General features: G+C 47.6%; 1 protein-coding gene across 14 annotated transcripts in view; it reads left to right on the top strand.

Annotated features, from left to right (window-relative positions):
* The window catches only part of Zir (Zizimin-related), a 326,985-nt gene that overhangs the window by 63,301 nt on the left and 239,664 nt on the right, over positions 1–24,020 (top strand). For 13 of the 14 annotated variants that reach the window (XR_011039379.1, XR_011039374.1, XR_011039378.1 and 10 more), the window contains exons 11-12: positions 205–237; positions 15,336–15,461. Coding sequence is in view for 4 of the 14 variants with exons in the window: in XM_068345898.1 (XP_068201999.1) it covers positions 205–237; positions 15,336–15,461 (159 nt within the window). In the remaining 10 variants the exon portion in view is untranslated. The remainder of the gene's footprint in view (positions 1–204; positions 238–15,335; positions 15,462–24,020) is intronic. The other variant, XR_011039375.1, reaches the window with a different exon arrangement.

Raw genomic sequence — 24,020 nt, 5'->3', positions numbered from 1 at the left:
TTATCGGGTAACGGCTTAGAATCTGGTTCTTGTGAAGTATGTATACGTCCTGTAGTCTTTATGAAGATAACTGCAGTTTATATCTGTTTCCCATTAATGAGAGTGTAAGAGGATGTTTAGCAAATTGACTCCTTTTGCATATTAGTTTTTGAGACAACGCAAGTGACTGAAATAACTTTCTCTTAAATCTAACCCTTCTTACAGCTGATGAGACTGAGGATGAGGAGGACAAGGATTGTAAGTCTCTCTGTCTGCATGCTGAATTGTATACTTGTCGTGATTGTTACGATTTTATAGTCCACACATTTATTTCACTTTAAATATTCAGTAGAGTATATTGAGAATCTATGCCTTTTAAAAGTGTATGTTGCACTTAAATTGTCTTTTAAAAGTATGTTTGTACACTTCTGCAATTTTGCCTTAGATTAAACTTGCAGGAAAAAACTTTTTGAACTTTGTTAGTGTGAAAGAAGCTTGCAGGTGACCTGTTGCTTAAGCTTAGATGCTGACTTATCTCGTAGTCCACAGACTTTTTTATGTTCTTTATTCAATATCAAAACTGATTGTCAGTCTCGAGCTCTCTTTATGCAGGCAAAGTTTATTTTTTAGATTTCTATCGTTAATAGTTGCTTAAAGAAATTTTTTGCTATTGCATGCTATTTGCCTACATTGTTAATTGTGTAGTATTCCATACTTTAATGGAAGAGCATTTAGCAAAGGGAAATTTACCTCCTAGTTTATCATATTTAATGTAAACCCTTGATATATGCCTCGTGTGATTAGTGTCCAGCTGTTAGGAGATATGATATGTGTTTAAAGGTAATAACAGTTTGTAATGAGGAATCATGGCTCACACAAGCTTTCACGCACTTGCCTTAGAGTTTCTTGATTTTTATTTTTATTATTTTTGTTAATCTTTTTAATTTGGAGAGAATTTTGGTGTCTACTAGATTGAAGAGCTGACCAAAATATATAAAAGCTTGATAAATTAAAATGATATAATCAAATGAGTGGGAAATGATTGTGATAATATGCAAAAGAAAGGGGTCCATTAAAATTTGGAAATAGATAATCAAGTATGAGCTACTTTAGCTAGGCTCTTTGCTTAAAAGTTTAACAACAGAGGCAGTCCATAATGAGGCAACGACATAAAAAGGGCCTTTTGGAGGACAAAAGATTATACAATAAAATATTATTATTAAAAAGGAATTTAACCAAGCATGAAGACAGAAAGGTCAAGAGAGAAAACAATAACAGTTTTAGTTATGTGCCAGTACTGTATCTATCAAGGATCACTCATGTTTTTGTTGTTGTTTATCATAGAAACGTAAGAAACTATATAGGAGTATATAAAAGGAGACCCCTGGGGGGTTCTGTGTGTAGGTGAGCTAGAGTTAATGCTTGTGTAAGCAACAGAAAGATATGGATTGCCAACTTAAATGTTTATATAGTGTAAGTGAACAAGTGAAGTTTATAAAGTCAATGATCAGCTTTGGAACAATACACATCAATAAAGAATCTATCGTAGCTGATGACAATATTAAATTTATTCCTACGTGGATACAAACTTCTAAGTCATTTATATGAGCTTACTACTAATTATGTTTCCTACGACTGGCCTATCAAAATTTTGGTTGATTACATCATGCATTGTGCTGGGTAAACGCAGTACATGCGCAAGGAGCAAGGGGGCGGTTGCTCACAGCATCTCCGCACAACACTGCTGGGCATGAAGTGAAGAGGCTCTACCACTTCTCTACGATCGAGCCTTTCATTTCATCTCTTTTACTCTTTTAGTGTTTAGCTCTCTTAACTTGTGTTTGTTTTTAATTCACGGTCGTTTGAGTCTCTATTCATTATCTGTGAGTAATGATTGAGTGCTGATGTCCAGTAAATCTGTATTTACGTTTTTCCCTAGGATAGGATGGCGATGGTTGCGGTGTCCTTATGAACCGGTCGGACATAGACATGCACCCTCTTTGTCCCTTTAGCCTAGACAAGAGATGTTAAAGATAATTATCCATGTAATTATTGTAGGAAGTTGTCTCCCTCCCTATGGGAATCATGTTTCTTGTCTCAGTAAGCTTAGCGAGATTTCTATGTTGCTGAGTCTCGCCCCAATGGGAGTTAGAGAAGAATCTCATTCTATGCAAAGAGAACTTTCCTTCAATTTTCCATGTCAAGAATTAGCTGAAGCCTTATCTTCAAGCAACACACATTCAGGGTAGTGTCGATTATGCACAGCGAGGCTTTAAAGAGCCAAGTCCCCGCACAGCAAACAGGATGATAAAGAATGAACAGGGGTGTTCTATGTGATGCTCCCATTAGAGAGACCCTAGAGTTGAGAAAACCTTTCCCCTAAATTATGAGGCAACAGTTTTGGAAGACGAATGTCTGCAGTTCCCAACACGTTCTCACAAACCAAGTTTGCCATATAACTTTGGGGTCCCTAAGCTTATGTCTCCTCTACAGAGTCTTAAGAGATCCTTAAAAGCTTATAATAGGGGTGGTCAGACCACATCAGCTGCACCCACACCTCAAGGCTTCCAAGAACTATACATTCCTTTCAGCTCACCCTCTCCTTCCTCACCAAGAGTAGGAAAGTCATGTAGGAGATTCACTGAAACCTATGCTTGAAAAGATTCAAGCATGATCATCGTTCAGCCAGACAACGCTGTACACGCTGCCATCTCAGTGCGCGATGATGTCATCACGTGCGCCAACCTTGCTGCGCAGGAAGATTTTTCTTCATGCTCAACACAAGTCTACAATTCATCCCATGATATTTCCTTCAAAGACAGATCATATGCTAGCTTTATGTGTGAGTGCTTTTCTCCAACCCATCAACGTTGGGACATCTCTGAAAAGCTCGGGTAGTGGCCAAAATTATGGCCCCTCAAACATGTTTGATGAGCATAGAATGATTATCCAGCATGTTGCTCAATATAACTTAAAATTTGAATTTGTAATATCTTTGGAATATACTTTATAAGTTATTCTTTTCACACAAACATAACTGTACAATCTATGGATGCAATAAGACACATATAGGTGTTTTTACTTTGGTTGCTGCTAGGCTTATAAGGTAAACTGTTTTCTAGATACAATATTATTCCAAAAGGGGTGCTTGTTTGATAATATTTAAAGATACAGGTAATTATTCGTAGGTGAAATTGGTCATCGAGTGGTGGTTGGGCCATGTTTTGGCTGAGTGTCATTCATTCTAGGCCATGGGATTTCTTGAATTAATGGGTAGCCAGCTCCTTTCATCCTGGTCTTAAAATCCCAGCTAAGCACCAATACCACATACAGCTAGGAGGACAATGTGAACTTTAGCAAATTATTTGTTTTTGATTGTGAGAGTTTTCTCAGCAGCATTGGCATACTTTTTTGAGAAAATGACTTTATTCCATTATACAAATTATATACATTAACTAAATATGTGAAAAAAATTAAAGGGGTTGTATTTAAGAAATGTGTAATATTCATATACCTACAGTGTTTAAGGATTTTCTGAAGTATCTACAATTGTTTAGCATTGTGATCAGAAAATTTGTACACTCTTGATATTTGAGTCATGACGATGTAAATCTTGGAAAAAATATTTCAAAACTTCCGTTATTATGAAGATAATTAATTACATATTAATAGTTTTAAAGAGTGGTGTTATGTAATGATATTCACATATGAAATTAATGAAAGTGAAAAGGATTTTAGAATGAATTTATTTCAACACAAACTCATTACTCATATTGTCTGCTTTCATGCTCCTTATATATCCCTGACATTACAGTCGTCTGTACTACTGCTAAGTAGAGTTCATTGAATATTTTTAGTGCTGGATTCCCTAAACCTTTGTGTTCTATTTCATTGCTTCTACTTATGTCTTACTACTGTAAATCTTCTTTTTCACTTTTTTTTTGGTTGTAGGTGATTTATTATAGAATTGCCTAAAAAGTAGTCTACCCTTCTTACCTGTGGTTTCACCAACTGATGATTCGCTTCTCCGCCGTTGGTGAATGTTGAAACACTTATCCACAATTGACTAATTGGTACAAATTGAAAAAAAAAAGATATACGCAAAAATTCACCCATAAACAGCCAAAGAGAAATAATAAAAAGGCAAAAAATTAAGACATTAGTATCTATTCTCTCATTCAAAGGAAAGTTCCCTCCCACATCCCTCCCCCACCCTGAGATTTATAAGAAATAATTTACATTCTTAAAGACTGAAAATTTTAAAAAAAAATCTCTTGCACTAAGAAAAAAATATGTTGAAGTTAAACATATCTGTTATCATTATAAAATGCCTTCTTTAGAAAAAGTATTGAGTGAGGAAATGTGTGTTTTGTTTCCATTGCTCCCTTTGTGTTGTCACTGCAATTGGAAACTATCTATGTTCTTTTGAATCAGTAGGGAACATCACTAGACCACTAGTAGACTTCATTGGAACAAGTGCCAGATACATGGTGCTTGTTTACTTTTCTGCTTGGCTTGACCAAGCTACTTTGAAGATAGACATTCTAAGAAATCCTCAGAACATGTCTTTCCATCATTGAATTCATTACCCTAACCCCCCCCATTCCCCCAACAAAATCAGGAGTGTGCAGGCCAGAAGATTACTGTAATATCACTGCAGGCTAGCAACTAATATTTCAGACTACCCAGTATATTAAATGTGAAGCAGTTATGTGGTATGGACTTGAGGATCCAGAGAGTTCAAGTGCAAGACTACTCATACTCCTCTATGTTAGACAAAAGACTGTATTTTCTGGGACATGCCAAAAAGGGGGTTACTTATGAGTGATGGACTTCTATTAATTTTTTTTATCAGAAATTTAACTTTTTATGAATTTAAAAAATGTAATGCATTCTGTAGTTATATTATTGATAATATGTAGTTTTAGTTATGGTATTTTGGTTGTATTGTTGACCCAAGGTTCAACAACAATACTGTAAAAGGGACTTATTCTAAAGACTTTGAGGCTGGTTGTCAAGTATTCAGGATGAGATGTTTCATACTCACCAAACGCATTGGTTGTCTTTGGATTTACGTTTTTATTATTTCTTATTTAATTGCATGATTACTCAACATTGACAGTTGTGACTGTATTTTATTTAACTTGGTAGTACATAGTACTCTTAAGACAGTGTTTATTCAGTATTTTAGTGCATGAGACAAATGTGCATGGCAATTGTTATATTATTTGCATGTTCCTTTTAAAGTGTTTACTTTGGATCCGTAATTAGTTTGTATAGATTTTGTTTGGGTATAAATTACTTTATCAACTGTACAGTTTAGTATATTTACATGACATGAATTGTTAGCATTTATAGTGCAAAGAATTGATACGTGTATTATCACGTAACATTTCATTTTCTGTTGTAGTAATGCTAACTTGGGTACTTCATTCATATTTTGAACTTCTTTTATCACTTTTAGATAATTGTAAATATTTAGTAATGTATGATATTTCAAGTAGTCATTGTTTATAGTATATAGAATATAGTATATGTTTAAGTATCCCATAAAGATCAACTGATTGCAGACTAAGTGCTAGAACTTCAAGGTTATGCAATATGTACATTAAGAGATCTTTCTTATATATTCTGCTTTTCATGAAGGTAAAGCGATTGTTGATGAATTGTAGGTCATATGTCTTTAATAATATCTGTACGATTTTGACACATACCTGCACACGTACAAGTTTTGACATGTTGACTGGGGAAAAGTTTTAATTCCAACAATAATTTTTAAAAGAATTATCTTCAGCTGGTTATCCATTTGTGTTTTTGTTATTTGGCAAATAGATATGTTGAGGTGCTTTCTCAAGTTCCTATGATTACTAGATGAGCTGAATTTGGTGTCTCAAACCTATTCTATGATTGCTTTCTCTATAGTGAATCCTTTTCAGTTCAGGATAACCTTTTAGACTCATTTGGGATTGCATCGGATGCCACATTCTTTGTGATGAGTTGGTACATTGTTTTACTATTGTACAGTATTATCTTTGAATGCAATACTTTCTTTGTTCCGTAACCGAAATACAAACCACGCTATTTACAGAGGGTTTACCTTTTAGCGCAGCTGAAATGACGAGCCAATAGTTTTAACGAGGGTTAATTACCCCCGCGCTAGTTAGCGGGGGGTGGGGAAGGGTAGCTTGCTACCCCTCCCCCCTCCACACACCGGTGACTTGCTTCACTTCACTTTTGGCTCGGCGGTGATCAGACGTGTCTGCTCATCGTCCTCGTGACAGCCTTTAATTTTCTGCTTTTTCTTTTCAGCGTGTGTGTTGGTTGGAAGTTGACCTTCATTATTTTTTTTATTTCCTCTTTACAATGCGTACATGCCCTGGAGTTGCCGGCCGTCCTTGTGGGACTTTCATGTCGGACGTACAGTGAACCCTCGTTTATCGCGGTAGATAGGTTCCAGACCCGGCCGCGATAGGTGAAAATCCGCGAAGTAGTGACACCATATTTACCTATTTATTCAACATGTATATTCAGACTTTTAAAACCTTCCCTTGTACGTAGTACTGTTAACAAACTACCCTTTAATGTGCAGAACACTTAATGCATGTACTACAGTACCCTAAACTAAAACAGGCACAAATATTAAAGGCGATTTTATATCATGCATTTCATAAGCACGCTAAAAAGCACGATAAAAAATGGCAACCAATGTTTTGTTTACATTTATCTCTGATCATAATGAAGAAACAAACTGGAGGTAGAGCTTTGCTTATCACCCAGACATATTTCCCATACTTTTCCCTTAGAACTACATCACATCTTCCTACTTTAGATATATATATATATGTAATATATATATATATACAGTATATATATATATATATATATACTGTATATATATATATATATATATATATATATATATATATATATATATATATATATATATATATATATATATATATATATATATGTGTGTGTGTGTGTATATATATATATTTAAATGTATACACATACATACCTACATATATACATACATACATATATACATAAATACATGCATACATATATATATATATATATATATATATATATATATATATATATATATTACTGTATATATATGGGTTATGGAAAAAATCCGCGAAGTGGTGAATCCGCGATGGTCGAACCGCGAAGTAGCGAGGGTTCACTGTAACTACGGATCCGCACACCCTCTGCCCTCAATGTCGGGGCCGACGGTGTGACCAGGAGAACATGTGCCGTGAGTGCAGGGAGTTTTCTGCCTCCCAGTGGGAGAGGTTTGGCCGTCGGCGTAAGAAGAAGTCCAAGAGAGACCGTTCTCCTCCGGGGTTAGCCTTGAAGGAGGAAGGTTCTCGGGACTCTTCTTCCGCCGCCCAAACCTCCTCCGAAGCTCCCCCTCGTCGGCCGAGTGGGAGCGCAGGCCCTTGTTCTGTTTCCCGACCTTCGGTGGGGGGAGAGGGCGTCGCCTCCCATAGCGAGGCGGTTCCCCCTCCTCCTCCGGGGGAGGTTATTGATAATGCCTTAACCAATGATGATCTTTTACAGATTTGGTCGTCCCTGGGGCTTGAGGGCTTGCCCTCCAGGGTCGCTTTAATTGACCTTGTCTCGTTGGGGGCCGCTGTTAAGCAGTCGCCGGCGGTAGCAGAGGTAGACCCTCTGTCTATTGTCGATGTCGTGGTGACAGAGGCCTCCGACGTGGCTGGGCAATCCGCCGCAGGTGCTGTTGCGGATGATGGTGCTTTAGGCTCTCCTCCCCCTTCCCTACATCCTTCGAAGGGGGAAGTGAGTCCTTCGGTCTCTGCTGCTGCTCAGCTTCCTTCTGAGGGAAGTGCTTTGACGGAGACTCCCCTTCGGAGGACCGATGGTCCCGACGATCTTCCCCGAGGCCGCCTCCGCCGTAAGGCTCACCGTCCGCTACGCCACAAGGGCCTCCCTTCCCCTTACAGGGGGACTAAGAGGCACCATTTTGGGTCTTCATCCTCCGGGGGGGACTCTCCTCGTCAGCCTCAACCTACAGCTCTGCCTTCCTTGAACCTCTCTGCAGACCGTTCACCATCTCCTGCCAGATCTTCGCCTTCTGGAGAACTCGTCACCCGACGGGCAACGGTCCCTTCGGGGCTAAGGGATCCTTCCCTTCCTCGAGCAGTGCTAGCGCACAGGCGCTCTCCTGATCTTCAGCGCTCTCCTGCTCATCGGCGATCTCCTGCTCGTCACGACTCTCCTGCTCGCCGACTCTCACCTGCTCGTCGGCTCTCTCCTGATGTTCGCCCTCCTCGCCAGCGCTCTCCTGCTCGTCAGCTCTCTTCTGAGCGTCAGCGCTCATTTGAGGACCATCGCCCTGCGGTCTCTGACCACCCTATAGTTCCTGCTGAGCTCCCTGCTCACCATCTGCCTGGTCCTGTGGCTACGCAACATCGTGCTGCGCGTGTGTCAAAAACACATGTTCGCCAACGCGCCAGCGATCTTCCAGTTCCTGCTCGTGAACGCACCGCACCTCCTGCCGCGCCACCTGTCCTTTCACATGACACGCGTCGACCTTCTGCTCGCCAGCGATCTCCGGCTCGCCAGCGATCACCTACGCGCCAGCGATTACCTCCTCGCCAGCGATTACCTCCTCGCCAGCGTTCACCTGCTTGCCAGCGCGCACAGGCGATCTTAGTATCGCCTATTCAACAGCGACAGCCGGCGCGCCAACGTTCTCCAACGCTCCTGAAGGAACATGGCTCGCCAGCTTCTAGCTCGCCATCACGCGATCGCCCTCCTGCGCATGCTGCTCGCCATCACTCGCCATTGCACGATCGCCCTCCTGCGCATGCTGATCACCATCGCACCCCATCTCGCGATCGCCCACCTGCGCATGCTGCTCGCCATCACGCGATTGCCTTCCTGCGCATGCTGCTCGCCATCGCTCGCCATTGCACGATCGCCCTCCTGCGCATGCTGATCACCATCGCACCCCATCACGCGGTCATTCACCTGCGCATGCTGATCGCCATCGCTTGCCATTGCGCGGTCATTCACCTGCGCATGCTGCTCGCCATCGCTCGCCAACGCGTCGACATGCCACATCACGCCATCGCCAACCTGAGGGACCGCACTCACCAGCTCTTCATCGATCGCCTGTGGATCTAAATCGCCAGCGGTCTTCCTCACCCTCGCGGGAGCGCGTTTCCTAGCCGTCGCGCCAACGCTTGCGTTCGCCGCCTCGGACACGCGTTCATTTACCTGCCCACCCTCGCGCCCACTCGCCTGCGCGCCCGCGCGACCGCTTGCCTGCGCGACCGCTTGCCTGCGCGCCCGCGCGATCGCTCGCCCGCGCGACCATTCGCCCTCGCGCGACCATCGTTCGCGGCGAATTCCGCAGCCGGTGGTAGCAGCAGGAACGCGTGCTCCTAGACGGCACTCGGGATCTCCTCCACCCAAACACAGGTTGGTAGTGCAGGACGAGGAGAGGTTAGTACATCATTGTTCTCCACCTTCTTTTCAGGCAGGTACCGTGGTGTCTACTCCAAAGGATCGCCCGATCCCTTTCCCTTTAGCGAGGATTTCGGACTCTGTGTCCTTGGAGCAACAGACTTGGTTTGGTCCTCTGGCACGGGCGTTAGTGAGGGTTATGAAACCTTCACTCGCCGGCCAGGGTAACAAACCAACGGCTGTCTCTCCTACGCTGAAGAGAAAGAGAGGAGTGGACTTCGTGGTGACTTCCCCCAGGGCGAAGTTGGTTCCCAAGAGGTCGGTCGCGAAGGTCCCTTCTCCTGCACGAGTGCTCTCTCCTTCTCCCGTGGACGAGGCCTTTCCGTCCTCAGGTGAGTCCAGTGGGGCGGTAGTCTTCCCCTCGGCACCAGGGGGGGAGACTTCGCTTCATGCAGGAGAATCGTCTCGTGAGGAAGGGGCCCCTCGAACCTCGTTGTTGGGATCCTGTATCCCTCCCAGGAGGGAATCCAAGGACTCCAAGACCGTCCCTAAATCCTCTGCAAGGATTCGTCAGGAACCCACGACTACCCAGGGGAATGTCCACGTGTCACCCCAGGAAGAGATCCCTGGGGCAGGAGACTGAGCTGCCAGGCCGCAGGGAGGAGAACAGCAAGAGTCCGAACATGCCTTCTGGCAGGTCCTAAGCCTGATAAGGCAACTTAACGGGCTTATGGATCCAGTCATCCCCCCCCCGTGAAGGCAAAGACACGATTTTGGATGAAGTGTTTGACGTTCGGAAGGCCCCTAAGACCAGTGCTGCTCTGCCCTGGTCTCGGGGGCTGAAGAGTGCCAGGGCTAGGGCCAATGCTCAGCTCGCACTTCTTGCCTCCTCCAGCCGTTCCACTGCCGGGAACAAGCTCATCCCTCCTCCTCGTCTTCAGCAGAGGAGGTATTTCGAGATCCTGGGTGAGCACAACCTCGCTCTTCCTCTCCATCACTCTGTGGAGGAGCTGGCAAAGGGAGTTTCCCTTGAGAAACTCTCTGCCCGGCAGGTGTCGTTCTCGGCGGCAGAGATCCTTAGCCACGAGAAGGTCGCTAAGTGTGCCATGCAGGCCACTTCGTGGCTGGACTTTTGGCTAGGATCTCTGGGCATCCTATTGCGATCGGAGGACTTGTCCAAGGAGACCAATAGGAAGGCCATAGAGACCTTCTTGCTCTCGGGTACCCGCTCCATCGAGTTCTTGGCGCACCAGGTCACCACCCTGTGGGCCAACTCGGTGTTGAAGCGTCGCGATGCTGTGTCCGAGAGATTCCATCCGAAGGTCCCCGCCATGGATGTGTGTAGGCTCCGACATGCTTCCCTTCTGGGGGAGAACCTGTTTGAGCCTCAAGACATGGAGTGAACGGCTGAGAGGTGGAGGAAATCCAGCACGGACTCCCTCCTCCATAGGGCCCTTACAACTCGGCCCTATAAGCCTCCAGCCCCGCCGCAACAGCAGCAACAGCCTCGTAAGGCTCCCAAACAGGCACCGGCAGCTAAGAAGGTGGTGTCTAAGCCCCAGCCCTTTCCAGCCAAGGTCAAGAGGGGCGGTAAGTCCTCCAGGGGAGGCAAGACTCCTAGGGGTGGCGGCCGCGGCCGCAAGCCCTAGGGGTGGCGGCCGCGGCCGCAAGCCCTAGGGGTGGCAGTCCCCCTGCATGTCCACCTGTGGGGGATGCCTTCAGCGTTGCGTCCGCAGGTGGCAGCAACACGGGGCCGATGCTTGGACGGTCTCAGTGATCGGCCAAGGCTATCGCGTCCCGTTCACAACATCTCAACCTCCCCTGACAGCGAATCCAGTGTCGTTGAGCTCCTATGCCACGGGATCGGCAAAGGGGCTGGCCCTTCAGGCCGAAGTCGAGACCATGCTCGAGAAGGGTGCTCTCCAGGAGGTCGTCGACGGCTCCCCAGGCTTCTTCAGTCGACTCTTTCTTGTAAAGAAGGCTACTGGAGGCTGGAGACCCGTCATCGATCTCTCAGCTCTGAACAGGTTTGTCAAACAAACCTGGTTCAGCATGGAGACAGCAGACACGGTCAGACTTGCGGTGAGACCACAAGACTTCATGTGCACACTGGATCTAAAAGATGCGTACTTCCAGATCCCAATCCATCCGTCTTCCAGGAAGTACCTGAGATTTTGCTTAGACAACAAGATCTACCAGTTCAAGGTGCTGTGTTTCGGTCTCTCCACAGCTCCTCAGGTGTTCACCAGAGTGTTCACCCTGATTTCATCTTGGGCGCACAGGAACGGCATTCGTCTCCTTCGTTACCTGGACGATTGGCTGATCCTAGCAGACTCGGAGTCGACCCTTCTTCGGCACCGAGACAGGCTTCTGGATCTTTGCCAGGATCTGGGGATCGTGGTAAACCTCGAGAAGTCCTCTCTGCAGCCGTCCCAACGACTGGTTTATCTAGGCATGCTAATAGACACCAATCTCCACAAAGCCTTTCCATCAGACGACCGGTTAGCAAGACTGAGGAGGGTGGCGGAACCCTTCCTCAGGCGAAAAGAACTCCCTGCCCAATCGTGGTTGCGTCTCTTAGGCCACCTATCCTCCCTGGCCCGTCTGGTTCCAAACAGCCGCCTCAGGATGAGATCCCTTCAATGGCGGCTCAAGTCCCGGTGGAATCAAGGATCCGATTCCCCGGACATTCTGATCCCAATGGGGTCTCTGGAACAGACGGACTTGCGGTGGTGGCTGGCCGACGAGAACCTGCGGAAGGGAGTGAGTCTTCTCGTCCTCCCCCCGGAATTGACTCTGTTTTCGGACGCGTCAAAAGAAGGGTGGGGGGCGCACGTTCTGAACCAAAGGGCCTCAGGCCTTTGGTCAGAATCAGAAAAGTGCCTTCACATCAACCTGCTAGAATTGAAGGCCGTTTTTCTGGCTCTTCAGCAGTTCCAACGGTCCCTGGCAGGTCACTCCGTGGTGGTGATGAGCGACAACACCACGGTAGTGGCTTATATCAACAAGCAGGGAGGCACTTTTTCGCAACAGCTATCCCATCTTGCAGTAGAGACTCTGAGGTGGACCGAAACCCACTCGATAACACTATCAGCTCGCTTCATTCCTAGCAAGAGGAATGTGCTCGCCGACAGTCTGAGCAGGGCTTCGCAGATAGTGAGTACCGAGTGGTCTTTGGATCCTCAGATAGCCAACAAAGTCCTGACTTTGTGGGGTTCCCCGACTGTGGACTTGTTCGCGACAGCCTTGAACTTCAAGCTGCCCCTGTACTGCTCCCCAGTCCCGGACCCCAAGGCACTCTGGCAAGATGCTTTCCAGCAACGGTGGGACAACATCGACGTGTACGTTTCCCACCGTTCTGTCTGATGAGAAGGGTGCTCAATAGGGCCAGACTATCGGTCAACTGTTCGATGACTCTGGTAGCTCCGCTATGGCATCACGCGGAATGGTTTCCGGACCTTCTGCAACTCCTGACGGAGCTCCCAAGGGAGCTTCCTCCACGACACGAGCTTCTCAGACAACCCCACTCCGGCGTCCCTCACAGGGCCGTAGCCTCGCTTCGGCTTCACGCCTGGAGACTATCCAGCGTCTCCTCGCGGAGAGAGGCTTTTCGCAACAGGTTGCGGAGAGAATATCTCGGCATCTGCGAAGGTCCTCTGAGGGAGTCTACCAAGCAAAGTGGAGAGTCTTTTGTGGTTGGTGTCGTGGAAGGGGTATCTCTCCACTCGATGCCACTATTCCAGCAATAGTGGACTTCCTCGTGTATCTGCGAGAAGAAATGCGCCTTTCTGTCTCGGCAGTGAAAGGCTATCGCTCAGCCTTAAGCTTGGCCTTCAGATTGAAGGGCGTAGATATTTCTTCATCGCTAGAACTCTCTTTACTCATACGTAGCTATGAGCTTACCTGCCCCCAATCGGAAGTGAGACCCCCTCCTTGGAACGGGGTTCGAGTCCTCAGGTCTCTTAAGAGACCTCCCTTCGAGCCGTTACGCCAGGCCTCCGATCGCCACCTGTCTTGGAAGACGGCCTTCCTACTCGCCTTGGCTTCGGCCAAGCGAGTTAGTGAACTTCATGGTCTCTCGTACGACATTGCCCATTCAAGGGGATGGGGGGAGGTAATGTTCAGGTTCGTCCCTGATTTTGTTGCCAAGACTCAGAATCCTGGAGTGCCGGATCCTCGGTTCGACTCTTTCAGGATCGCGAGTCTCCGTTCTGTAACAAGCGACCCAGACCAGCTGCTACTATGTCCAGTGAGGTGTCTGAGGCACTACTTGAAGAGAACGGCTGCAGTCCGTCCTTATGTGCGAGCTTTGTTTGTGAGCACAGGCAGGACTAAGAGGAAGGTCACCAGGAACACCATCTCAGCTTGGATTCGAAGGGTTATCCACCATGCCCTGAATCCTGACCCTCCTCCGTCACGTCGCTCTCGGGCCCACGATGTCAGGAGTATTGCTACATCCCTGGCCTTCAAGAGAAACTTCTCTGTGACGCAGGTACTCAAGCTGGGGTCTGGAAGCGTCAAACGACCTTCACAGCCCACTACCTGCAAGACGTGACCCACAGGAGCCTCGATACGTTTTCTATCGGCCCTGTGGTGGCTGCACAACAGCTGGTCTAACCTCAGGCTCCATTTTGGACAAGTAGCAGTAGGTTGAGGGCGTTGTTGCCCGGTCTTAGTCTGCGTGAATGAAAGAGTATGTCTGACCCTTACTTCTTTCTTCATTCTCCCCTCTCTTGGGGAAGCAGCATCCTGGTCCTCGCATAGCTGACCTCGACCTCTGCAGGTAACCCATGCTTCTTTGTGCTCTTAGTATTAAGCTTAATACTGTTGCGTCTCCCATACCCTGACGAGGTGGTATGGGGAACGTCCTATTCTAGAATTCCTATCTGAAGGTCTCAAGGTCAACTTCATAGGACGAGTCACACTCTCCTCCTCACACGGCTTATGTAGGCCACTCGTTCCTAGCGATGCTAGGAACTTGTGAGGTACAGGGGCTCCCTCTCTCTAGTGCTGCTCACTGAGGGATCGAGCCCCCGGGCAAGCCGAAGTCAGTAAGGCTGGGGACTTTCCACCCTTCCTAAGGGGTAAGTCACCCTCTGTAAATAGCGTGGTTTGTATTTCGGTTACGGAACAAATGACAAATTCGAAGAAAATTTGTATTTTTCCTAACCATACAAACCTTAGCTATTTACACATATGTGCCCGCCATTCCTGACCCCCAAGTCAAGTCCTACCTCTAAGTGAAGTGAAGCAAGTCACCGGTGTGTGGAGGGGGGGTTGGGGTAGCAAGCTACCCTTCCCCACCCCCCGCTAACTAGCGCTGGGGTAATTAACCCTCGTTAAAACTATTGGCTCGTCATTTCAGCTGCGCTAAAAGGTAAACCCTCTGTAAATAGCTAAGGTTTGTATGGTTAGGAAAAATACAAATTATCTTCGAATTTGTCATATTTAATGCTAAGTATAATCAAGTTTATATACTATACTGTACTTACTGTAATTTGTAATTCATTCACACACTGTTGCGGCATGTAGTTTTTTCAATGATTTTTTAATGATTTGGGTCCAGTTCCTTCTGGAGCCTACCTTTGGCGAGTCATAAAAATTTGATTTGATGGTAATAATTTTTCATTAGTGAACAACCAAGGTAACCTAATAGCAATCATTTGATAGAGATTAGAGATTTTTGATTTTTGAGAAAGGGGATAAGTAATAATTTTTAGCTTATATAAAGCTTGGTATTGCTAGAAAAAATCTTTTTTGAAGTTATGGTTGATATATGTTATTCTGTGAGAACACATTTGGCAATTTGCTTAATTTGTTTTCTTATTTTGGCAGAGAACTGTATTTGTAACATTTTGATTGATCGTTACATATACTGTACCCATATTTCCTTTTATATGAAACTTTTTTTCTATTCACAGATGAAAAATGCCGCCCCATAAAGGAAGTGGTAGAATTTCCTCCACGAGAAATTTATGTTCCTCATTATAGTTACCGAAATCTACTCTTTGTATCACCAAAAGACCTAAACTTCAATAATAGACCAGGTAAGTTAAGTTGGAGAATTTTGTTTCCTTAAAAGGAGCTTGATAAATGAGAGTAATATAAATACTGTCCCATTTCATGCTGGTGTAAAAGTTCTAGTCTCTTGTAATTAGCAAATGAACAAACACATATGGTAACTCAGAAAGAATACTGTAGTATATTTCAGCACTTGAACTTTAAGTGGAAAACACATTTGTTCCTACTCGTATACAAACCTTTGTCCTTGTAAATAGGGATATGTCTTCTTTGGGGCTGGAACAGTCACTGAGTTATTAACGAGGTAGCTAGTTAATGATAGGTGGCACAAGGGGAAGCCCTGCCCACTCGTCTCTCACAGAATACCCGCTTTTGACTTTGGCTGCAATGGTGATGGATCTTTTCTTACATTCATTCGTGATAAGAGTTGGTTGTTTTATTTTTTTGTGAGCTTTCTTGCTTGTAAGCGAATTCAGGTCGAAGGTAAGTATGCGGTAAAGTGACTTTTGTTCTTTTTTAAACTCTATTTGTTCCGACACAGAGACTTACCTTGAAACACTTTATAGGAGATTACTGGTAACTCCTCTCCGACGACCAGATTTTTACGTAGTTTCCCCCTACTTCCATGTTCTATACTGTCCTGAATAACGGGAAATAACATGACCTGGGGGCATTGCCCAGGCAGGTCGTCCGTCTTTGAGAAGCTCTCCCCAGTAAGTTTTCTGGTCGGTTCGTGAACACACGTGCTTCACGAAGCTCCTCATACTCCGTGCGATTCCCTTTGTGTTTAGTTCCACGTGCTTCCCACGTGATTGGGATCTCTTAGTGTGTGTTTGGTGCTTTCACTACGTGCTTTTGATTTCGCTCCCTTGTGCTTTCCTAGTGTTTTAGTGCTTTTCCTTTGTGGCTTGCTTGTGTCTACGGCCCTTTGTGTTGCGTTATGGAACACGTTCGCCGTTGTCCTGGGCCTAGGGCTGGTAGATCATGCGGGGCTTTTCTGTCTAAGCCCGAGGTTGACCCGCATACGTTGTGTACCTCGTGTAGGGGTAGAGCTTGTTCGCCGTCGGATAAGTGTTCCGAATGTGCCGATTGGCCCGAGGTCCAGTGGATAAAATTCCGTACCAAAAAGAAGGCATCGAAGAAGTCTCCTAGGAAGACTAGCGTTTCTTCCCCTGCGACTTCAGCAGGAGAAGGGTCAGGTAGGGTACATCCGCCTTCCCCTACCCAAAGTAAGGGGCGAGGTAAGTCCAAGGAGAACATGCAGTTGGCTCCTCTTTCCCAAGAGAGGGAATTTGTGGGCGGTCCTTCGTTGGCCAAGGCAAGTCAGGCGGCCGTAAGTGAGTGTAGTGGGGGTCCGGGGGACGTGGCTCTCTCTCATAAGGACCACGTCTCGTCGAGGGACCCCATGTGGTCTAATAGTGTCCCTTTTTCTTCGTCAGGTTCCTGGGTGGAAGTTCCAGGGTCATCAGCGACGAGTGGTGGCGTCGGCAGAGAGGAGTCCCCGCAAGAAGATCCATTGGCTTGGGACGTGCCGAGAACTCCGATGAGGTCCCCACTGGACATGGAGGAAGGCCTTGGCGGGGCCTTCCCCGGTTTGGCGGGCCCGTCGGGATGGTTGCCGCCGAAGACTTCGCTACAGGAGAGTCTCCCCATTCCTTCTCCGTCAGGGGTACGGCGTAGCCCCAAGAAAACGCAGTCACGTGCTAGGTCACGATACGGAGGTCAGTCTTTCTCGTCAGGACGTGACTCTTCGGATTCGTCAAGCAGTGAACGGAGGAGACGACAGAGGAGGAAACGAGATCGGTCGGTGCGGAGGAACTCCCCTTTGCGGTCTCCCACAAGATCTCGGGACAGGGTGAGTCCCAGTTCCCCTCCTCCCAAAAGCAGGAGAACAACTCCCCCAGTAGGGACGTGGAAAAGAGGTCGGTCTGTGCGGAGGAACTCCCCTTCGCGGTCTCCCACAGGATCTCGGGACAGGATGAGTCCCCGTTCCCCTACATCCAAAAGCAGGAGAACAACCCCCCCAGTAGGGACGCGGAAACGAGGTCGGTCTGTGCGGAGGAACTCCCCTTCGCGGTCTCCCACAGGATCTCGGGACAGTATGAGGCCCCGTTCCCCTACACCCAAAAGCAGGAGACCAGTCTCTCCGAAAGGGACGTGGGTGTTTGTCCCAGAGAACAATTTTAAAGTCTGTTCCAAACCTATTGGTTCGACACATGAGCGGGCAGGAGACAGTCCCCCTAGAAGGACTTCCACGTCCCGCGGCAGGGAGTCACCAGATGAGCGAAGGGCTACATCTTGCAGGCCTAAGACTCGTCCTGGAGACGTTTATCCCGCCCAGCGCAGGGGGCCGTCGTCTAGGCCGGGCAGCCTCGACAGGTCTCCCCATCGAGACCCCAGAAGGGGAAGGACACCTCCGTCGATCTATCTCACGGAGGACACCGTTTCACCGAAAAAGGCCACAAAGAGGAGAGGTACAGCGGACGTCGAGGATAGAGGGAACCATGGACCCCGCCATCACGGCAGAGACCGAGATCACGATTCGCCCCGTCGGTCGGAAGGAGGGGAGGGCGAGTCGGCGGTGACGGAGGACTCAGCGTACAGGAGAGTCCTTGCCTTAATTAGGGGTTATAACAACCTTATAGAACCCGCCACTCAAGAGGAAGAACCCTGGACTTCAGGCCTGAACAAGTTCATAGCGGTCCCCGCCCAGAAAAAGTCCTCTCTCTCTCTCCCTGAGGCCAGTAACGTGGGGCTTGGAAAGACTCACATTGATAAGGTCATATCCCGCAATAGCGACTCCTGCAGGGCTCACAGCTCAGCAAAGCTCCTACAGGGTTTGAAGTCGCAGTCGAAATACTACTCTTTAGAAAATAGGCCGACCGGTGCGTGCAAGACTGAGGAAACCATAGACATCCTGTGCCAGGGCATCTCCGACGGGAGGGCATCGGCAGCATCTACCTTCTTCTCCCCTTCCGAGTCGGCAATGATGGAGGAGATGTCCAAGGACTTAGTTAATGTGGCCTCCTGGCTGGATTGGTGGGCCACCACCCTAGTAGGCACCCAGATTCCTACAGACTCCATGGAACCTGCAAAACGGGAGGCTCTGAATGAGTTGCTGGGGTCAGGTAGCCGCGCCCTTAAATTCCTGACCTTTCAGTCTTTGGCTCTCTCCGCAAATTGGATTCTCCGGAGAAGAGACGCCCTAGTCAAGAACCTTCCCATTAAGATTCCTGACAGGGAAGCTAAAGCCTTGAAGACCTGCTCCGTCTGGGGGGAGCAGCTTATTCCGACGAAGAAGGCGGAAGAGGTCGTGGAGAAGTTGGCCAAAAAGAGGGAGCTACCTACCCTGAAGCCACAGGCGGCACGCCGCCCCATCTTCAGGAGGCCAGTGACAGAAGCACCCATGGCCGCGCGTACCACACCAACTCAAGGAAGGAGGGAACCCTCGTCAGGACAGTGGTCTTCCTCTGTGGTTCCCCCCCGAAGAGGTTCATCTTCTAACCCCCCAACGTATAGGTCTTCTTTCTACTCCTCCAGGAGGGAGAGAACAGGCCGTTCTTCCCGTAGGAGATAAGATGGGAGGCCCCCCTCCCCTGCCCAAGCCTCAGGTAGGGGGATGCCTCAGACTCACTTGGCAAGCATGGAAGCTCCACGGAGCAGATCCGTGGACAGTTACAGTACTAAAGGAGGGCTACAGGATCCCCTTCAGGGAAGAGACACCCCCCCTAGTTCCAGCAACGCAGGCAGACTGGTTGGTGCCCAAGGACCTGGCGAAGAGGGCAGCGTTGGACGAAGAAGTCAAGACGTTGTTGCAGAAGGGAGCTTTAGAAACAGTGACATTCCCGGGTCCGGGGTTCTACAGCCGCCTGTTCCTAGTGGAAAAAGCGACAGGAGGGTGGAGACCTGTAATAGACCTGTCAGCCCTCAACAGGTTTCTCAGGAAGGTGACCTTCAAAATGGACACTCCAAGAACGGTCATGGCGTCCTTGAGAGAGGGCGACTTTATGATTTCTATAGACCTCAAGGACGCCTACTTCCAAGTGCCCATTCATCCGTCGAGCAGGAAGTTTCTCCGGGTCAAGTGGGGTACCCAGGTGTTACAATTCAAGGCCCTATGCTTCGGTCTTTCAACAGCCCCCCAGGTATTCACGAGGGTCTTTACGACGGTCTCCATATGGGCCCACGAACGGGGCATTCGACTCATCAGGTACCTGGACGACTGGTTACTCCTTTCATCCTCAAAGGAAGACTTGAAACAACAGGGCGAAGATCTTCTTCAATTGTGCAAGACCCTGGGCATCGTGGTCAACTTGGAGAAATCACAGCTAACCCCATCCAACAGGAGGACGTACCTTGGAATGGTCCTGGATTCGTTACAGGTCAAGGCATTCCCAACCACGGAAAGGCTGGACAACCTGGATCGAGTGCTCCGGCCCTTCCTTCTGGGTCGCCCCAGAAGAGCGCTGGATTGGCAAAGGTTGGTAGGGCACCTGGTGTCCCTAGAGAAGCTGGTACCTCACGGGAGACAGAACTTAAGGGTGGTTCAATGGAACCTGAAAGAACATTGGAACCAGAAAAGTTCCCCGGACATTGTGGTCCCTCTCCTTCAGGAGTCCAGGAAGGCCTTGGAATGGTGGCAGGATCGGTCGAACACCCTAAGGGGGATGCCACTGTCCTCCCAACCTCCGGAGGTTCTTCTCTTCACGGACGCATCGAAGGACGGGTGGGGAGCCCATCTCCGGGAAAAGACAGCAAAGGGGGCGTGGTCAGAGGGGGAGAAATCCCTACACATAAATATCCTGGAAATGAGAGCGGTCCAAGAAGCCTGCAACCACTTCGAGGAGGACATGAGAGGGCATTCGGTGGCCCTAATGTCAGACAATGCAACGGTGGTGGCTTACGTGAAAAAGGAGGGGGGCCTGAGATCAAAAGAGTTGTGCGAACTAGCCCTTCAAATCCTAAAATGGGCGGAACAGAAGGACGTCATCCTGACGGCAAGGTTCATTCCAGGGAAGAACAACGTCCTAGCAGACGGCCTCAGCAGAGTGGGGCAAGTGGTAGCAACAGAATGGTCCCTACACCCACAAGTGGCAAGCTACATTATACAGATGTGGGGATCTCCGGTAATGGATCTGTTTGCAACAAGGTTGAACGCGCAACTCCCCGTATTTTGTTCTCCCGTCCCAGATCCGAAGGCGGCAATGGAAGACGCCTTTCAGCACAAGTGGGACGGACTGGACGTGTACGCTTTTCCCCCCTTCTCCCTGATAAGGCAGGTCCTCAACAGAGTAAGAGCAGCAACCAACCTAAGGATGACTTTGGTAGCGCCTTGGTGGCCGGAGAGAGAATGGTTCGCGGACCTAAGGAACCTCACCGTCCTACCTCCTTGGCCTCTACCCGGCAGGTCAGACCTATTAAAACAACCTCACTTTCAGCGGTTTCACGGAAACCCGCAAGCCCTTCGTCTTCACGCCTGGAGATTATCCAGCGGCTCCTGAAGAAGCAAGGGTACTCCGGCAAGACAGCCAGGAGGATGTCGCTATACCTGAGGAAATCATCCACAGCCGTCTACCAGTCTAAGTGGGCGGTATTCGTGAAGTGGTGCAGGGACAAGAAGTTAGAGCCCTTGGAAGCGTCAGTGCCCGTGATAGCCGACTTCATGGTTTATCTCAGGGACAAGTTAGACATGTCAGTTCCAGCGATCAAGGGAGTTCGGGCGGCCCTGGGTCAAGTCTTTCTTCTCAAGGGCATAGATCTCGGCTCCTCCAGGCATATCTCCATGCTTATCAGAGCGTTCGAACAATCATGCCCCCCTTCCGCCCCTAGAATCCCGAGTTGGGACTTGGCGCGAGTCCTAGATATGTTACGGAAACCACCATTCGAGCCCTTAAAGGACATTGATGACAAGAATCTCACGCTCAAGGCGGTCTTCTTGCTAGCATTAGCCTCGGCTAAGAGGGTGGGCGAGCTACACGGACTGTCATTCGAGGTGGAACACACTAGGGGATGGAAGGAAGTAACCTTTAAGTTTGTCACATCCTTCGTCGCCAAGACTCAGAACCCCTCGGTGTGGGATCCGAGGTTTGAGAGTTTTTCGATTCCGGCAATCCCGAATAAAGGAAACCCGGAGGACCTAAAATTATGCCCGGTCAGGACTATTAGGAAATACCTTAAGAGAACGGCAAACCTCCGCCCGTCTATCAAGAATCTCTTCGTCTCATGGGGAAAAATAAAGAAAAACATATCCAAAAATACGGTTTCGTTCTGGCTCAGGAAAGTGATCACGCAAGCCTACTTAAAACAAGGTCTTCCTACACCGGGAAAACCCAGAGCTCACGATGTGCGGGGCATTAGCACCTCTCTAACGTTCGAAAAGAACATGTCAGTAGCGCAGGTTCTTCGAGCGGGAACTTGGTCCAACCAGTCGACCTTCACCGCACATTATCTCAAGGACTGTACGAGAAAGTCTCTAGACGGGTTTTCTATCGGGCCGGTCATCTCAGCCCTGCATTCGGTTTGACGGCTCAAGCCCCAGGCTCAATCGCGAAACATAAAGTATCTAGACACAAGGAGCCGAGTTCTATTTTTCCCCCCTTTTCTATCTTTCTCGTACCGTCAGTCGTCATCAAGAAATATCGCTCATTACACAAGACGAAAATTCGCCATATCAAGCACAACGAAGATATTGCAGAAGGGTAAGTGTTATATCACACTTAATGAGTCTTTTACGTAGTTTTCCCTACTGTCCATCGGGGTCAGGGCTAAAGGGCACTCCCCCCTCCTAAGGTGTAAGTCTCCTATAAAGTGTTTCAAGGTAAGTCTCTGTGTCGGAACAAATCACAAATTTTAAGTAATTTGTATTTTTCCTAACAATACTTACCGAAGAAACACTTTAGGTTTAGGGCCCCCCCAACCGTCCCCGCAGTGCCCCGCTGACCTCGTGGTTTTGTTCATTACATAAAACTTACTGGGGAGAGCTTCTCAAAGACGGACGACCTGCCTGGGCAATGCCCCCAGGTCATGTTATTTCCCGTTATTCAGGACAGTATAGAACATGGAAGTAGGGGGAAACTACGTAAAAATCTGGTCGTCGGAGAGGAGTTACCAGTAATCTCCTATAAAGTGTTTCTTCGGTAAGTATTGTTAGGAAAAATACAAATTACTTAAAATTTGTGATATATTGTGTTTCTTTGTAAGGGGATCTAAAATAGCACACTTTCCTTTGGAGTGTTTTCCCGCTCGTCCAATCTGGAAGATGATGGTCTCAGAGCTTAATTCATCTCACTTTGTGGTAGTTTCAATGTCTCGAGAGGGAGTTAGCGTTTTCAGACTAACTTTTAACCTTGCGTTCCCGATAGTGAAATTTTTTGTTTGGCAGACTCACTTGGCACTAACGGTGTTACTCAGGTAGTGAATCCTGTGTTAAAGTGGTAATGAGTGTTTCCAGTGTTTTCCTTGTGACAAAGCCCCAGTGTAGTGGTTTTTGTGGCAGCAGAGGAAACTCTTGTAGCTTCCTTATTAGAGGGAGGGGTTGGCAAGGGAAAGGAGAGTTCACCCTTTCTGTTCCTTCTCTGTCAATCTCCTCTTCCTCCTCCTTTCTCGTTTTGTATATTTCTTCCATGAGACGACGAGGGCAAAGAAGATAGTCTTCTGGGAAGGCCTTTCGCTCAAAGTTTCTTTGGACTGATAGAAATCACCATCCTCCTTTGGAAGAGTATGACTACATACCCTTTAACTGGTATCTTCAGGGTCAGCCAAGCAAGCGTCAGCCAATGTTATAGTTACCATTGTTGTAACGAGATCAGGTGATTGGTCCTACTTGGACCGAACATCAATACTGTAGGCCTGAAGAGGGTGTTGTCCCCACCTTTTTTATTTCTATCGGGATATGGAGGATTGTTCCTTACTCTGGTGTGCGCCCTGTGCCTTAGAAAACTATCCCGCTGACCAGCACCTTCTTGGTCGGTTAGCGATTGTGATCCTTGTGTTATAGCCACTGTTGTTTCATTAGGTGCAGGTGAATGATTTTACCTGGATTGATCTCCAGTACCATACACTAGGCTGACATGGATATTGTTCACTTTGGCCTTTTGCCGACACTGAGCTCACGCATCATCTGTTATCTTTAAAGTTGGTTAGTGGTTGTTATCCTGGTGTGACATCCCTTATTGATTCATTAGTTGTAGGTGAACAGCCCTAAAAGGACCAATCTCCAGCACTGTATGGTAGGCTAATAGGATATCGTTCACGACAAAGATATGTATTTTTGTGTGATGTTACAGAGTGCAGCCAACGGAGCTCACAACCCAATACTTGTGAGGTTGGTTAGCAACCATGGGCTTGTGGTAAACTTACTGGTGTTCATCTTTGAGCTGCTATGGAGTTTTCTCACTGATCAGTTCCTTTGGGGTTGGTCAGATAGGTGCGACTGGTGCAACAGTGACTGCTGTTTACACTGGTATTAGGTGATCAATCTCTCTTGACAAAGCACCAACTCTTTAAGTGAATGAGAGCAAGGATACACGTGTGTGAATCTATCCTTCTCCACTTCTCTTCTGATTCTGAAAATTCTCAATCAGCCC

This window comes from Palaemon carinicauda, chromosome 22 (genome assembly GCF_036898095.1).
Source record: "Palaemon carinicauda isolate YSFRI2023 chromosome 22, ASM3689809v2, whole genome shotgun sequence".
NCBI classification, from domain to species: domain Eukaryota; kingdom Metazoa; phylum Arthropoda; class Malacostraca; order Decapoda; family Palaemonidae; genus Palaemon; species Palaemon carinicauda.
This window is presented reverse-complemented; position numbering and strand designations above follow the sequence as displayed.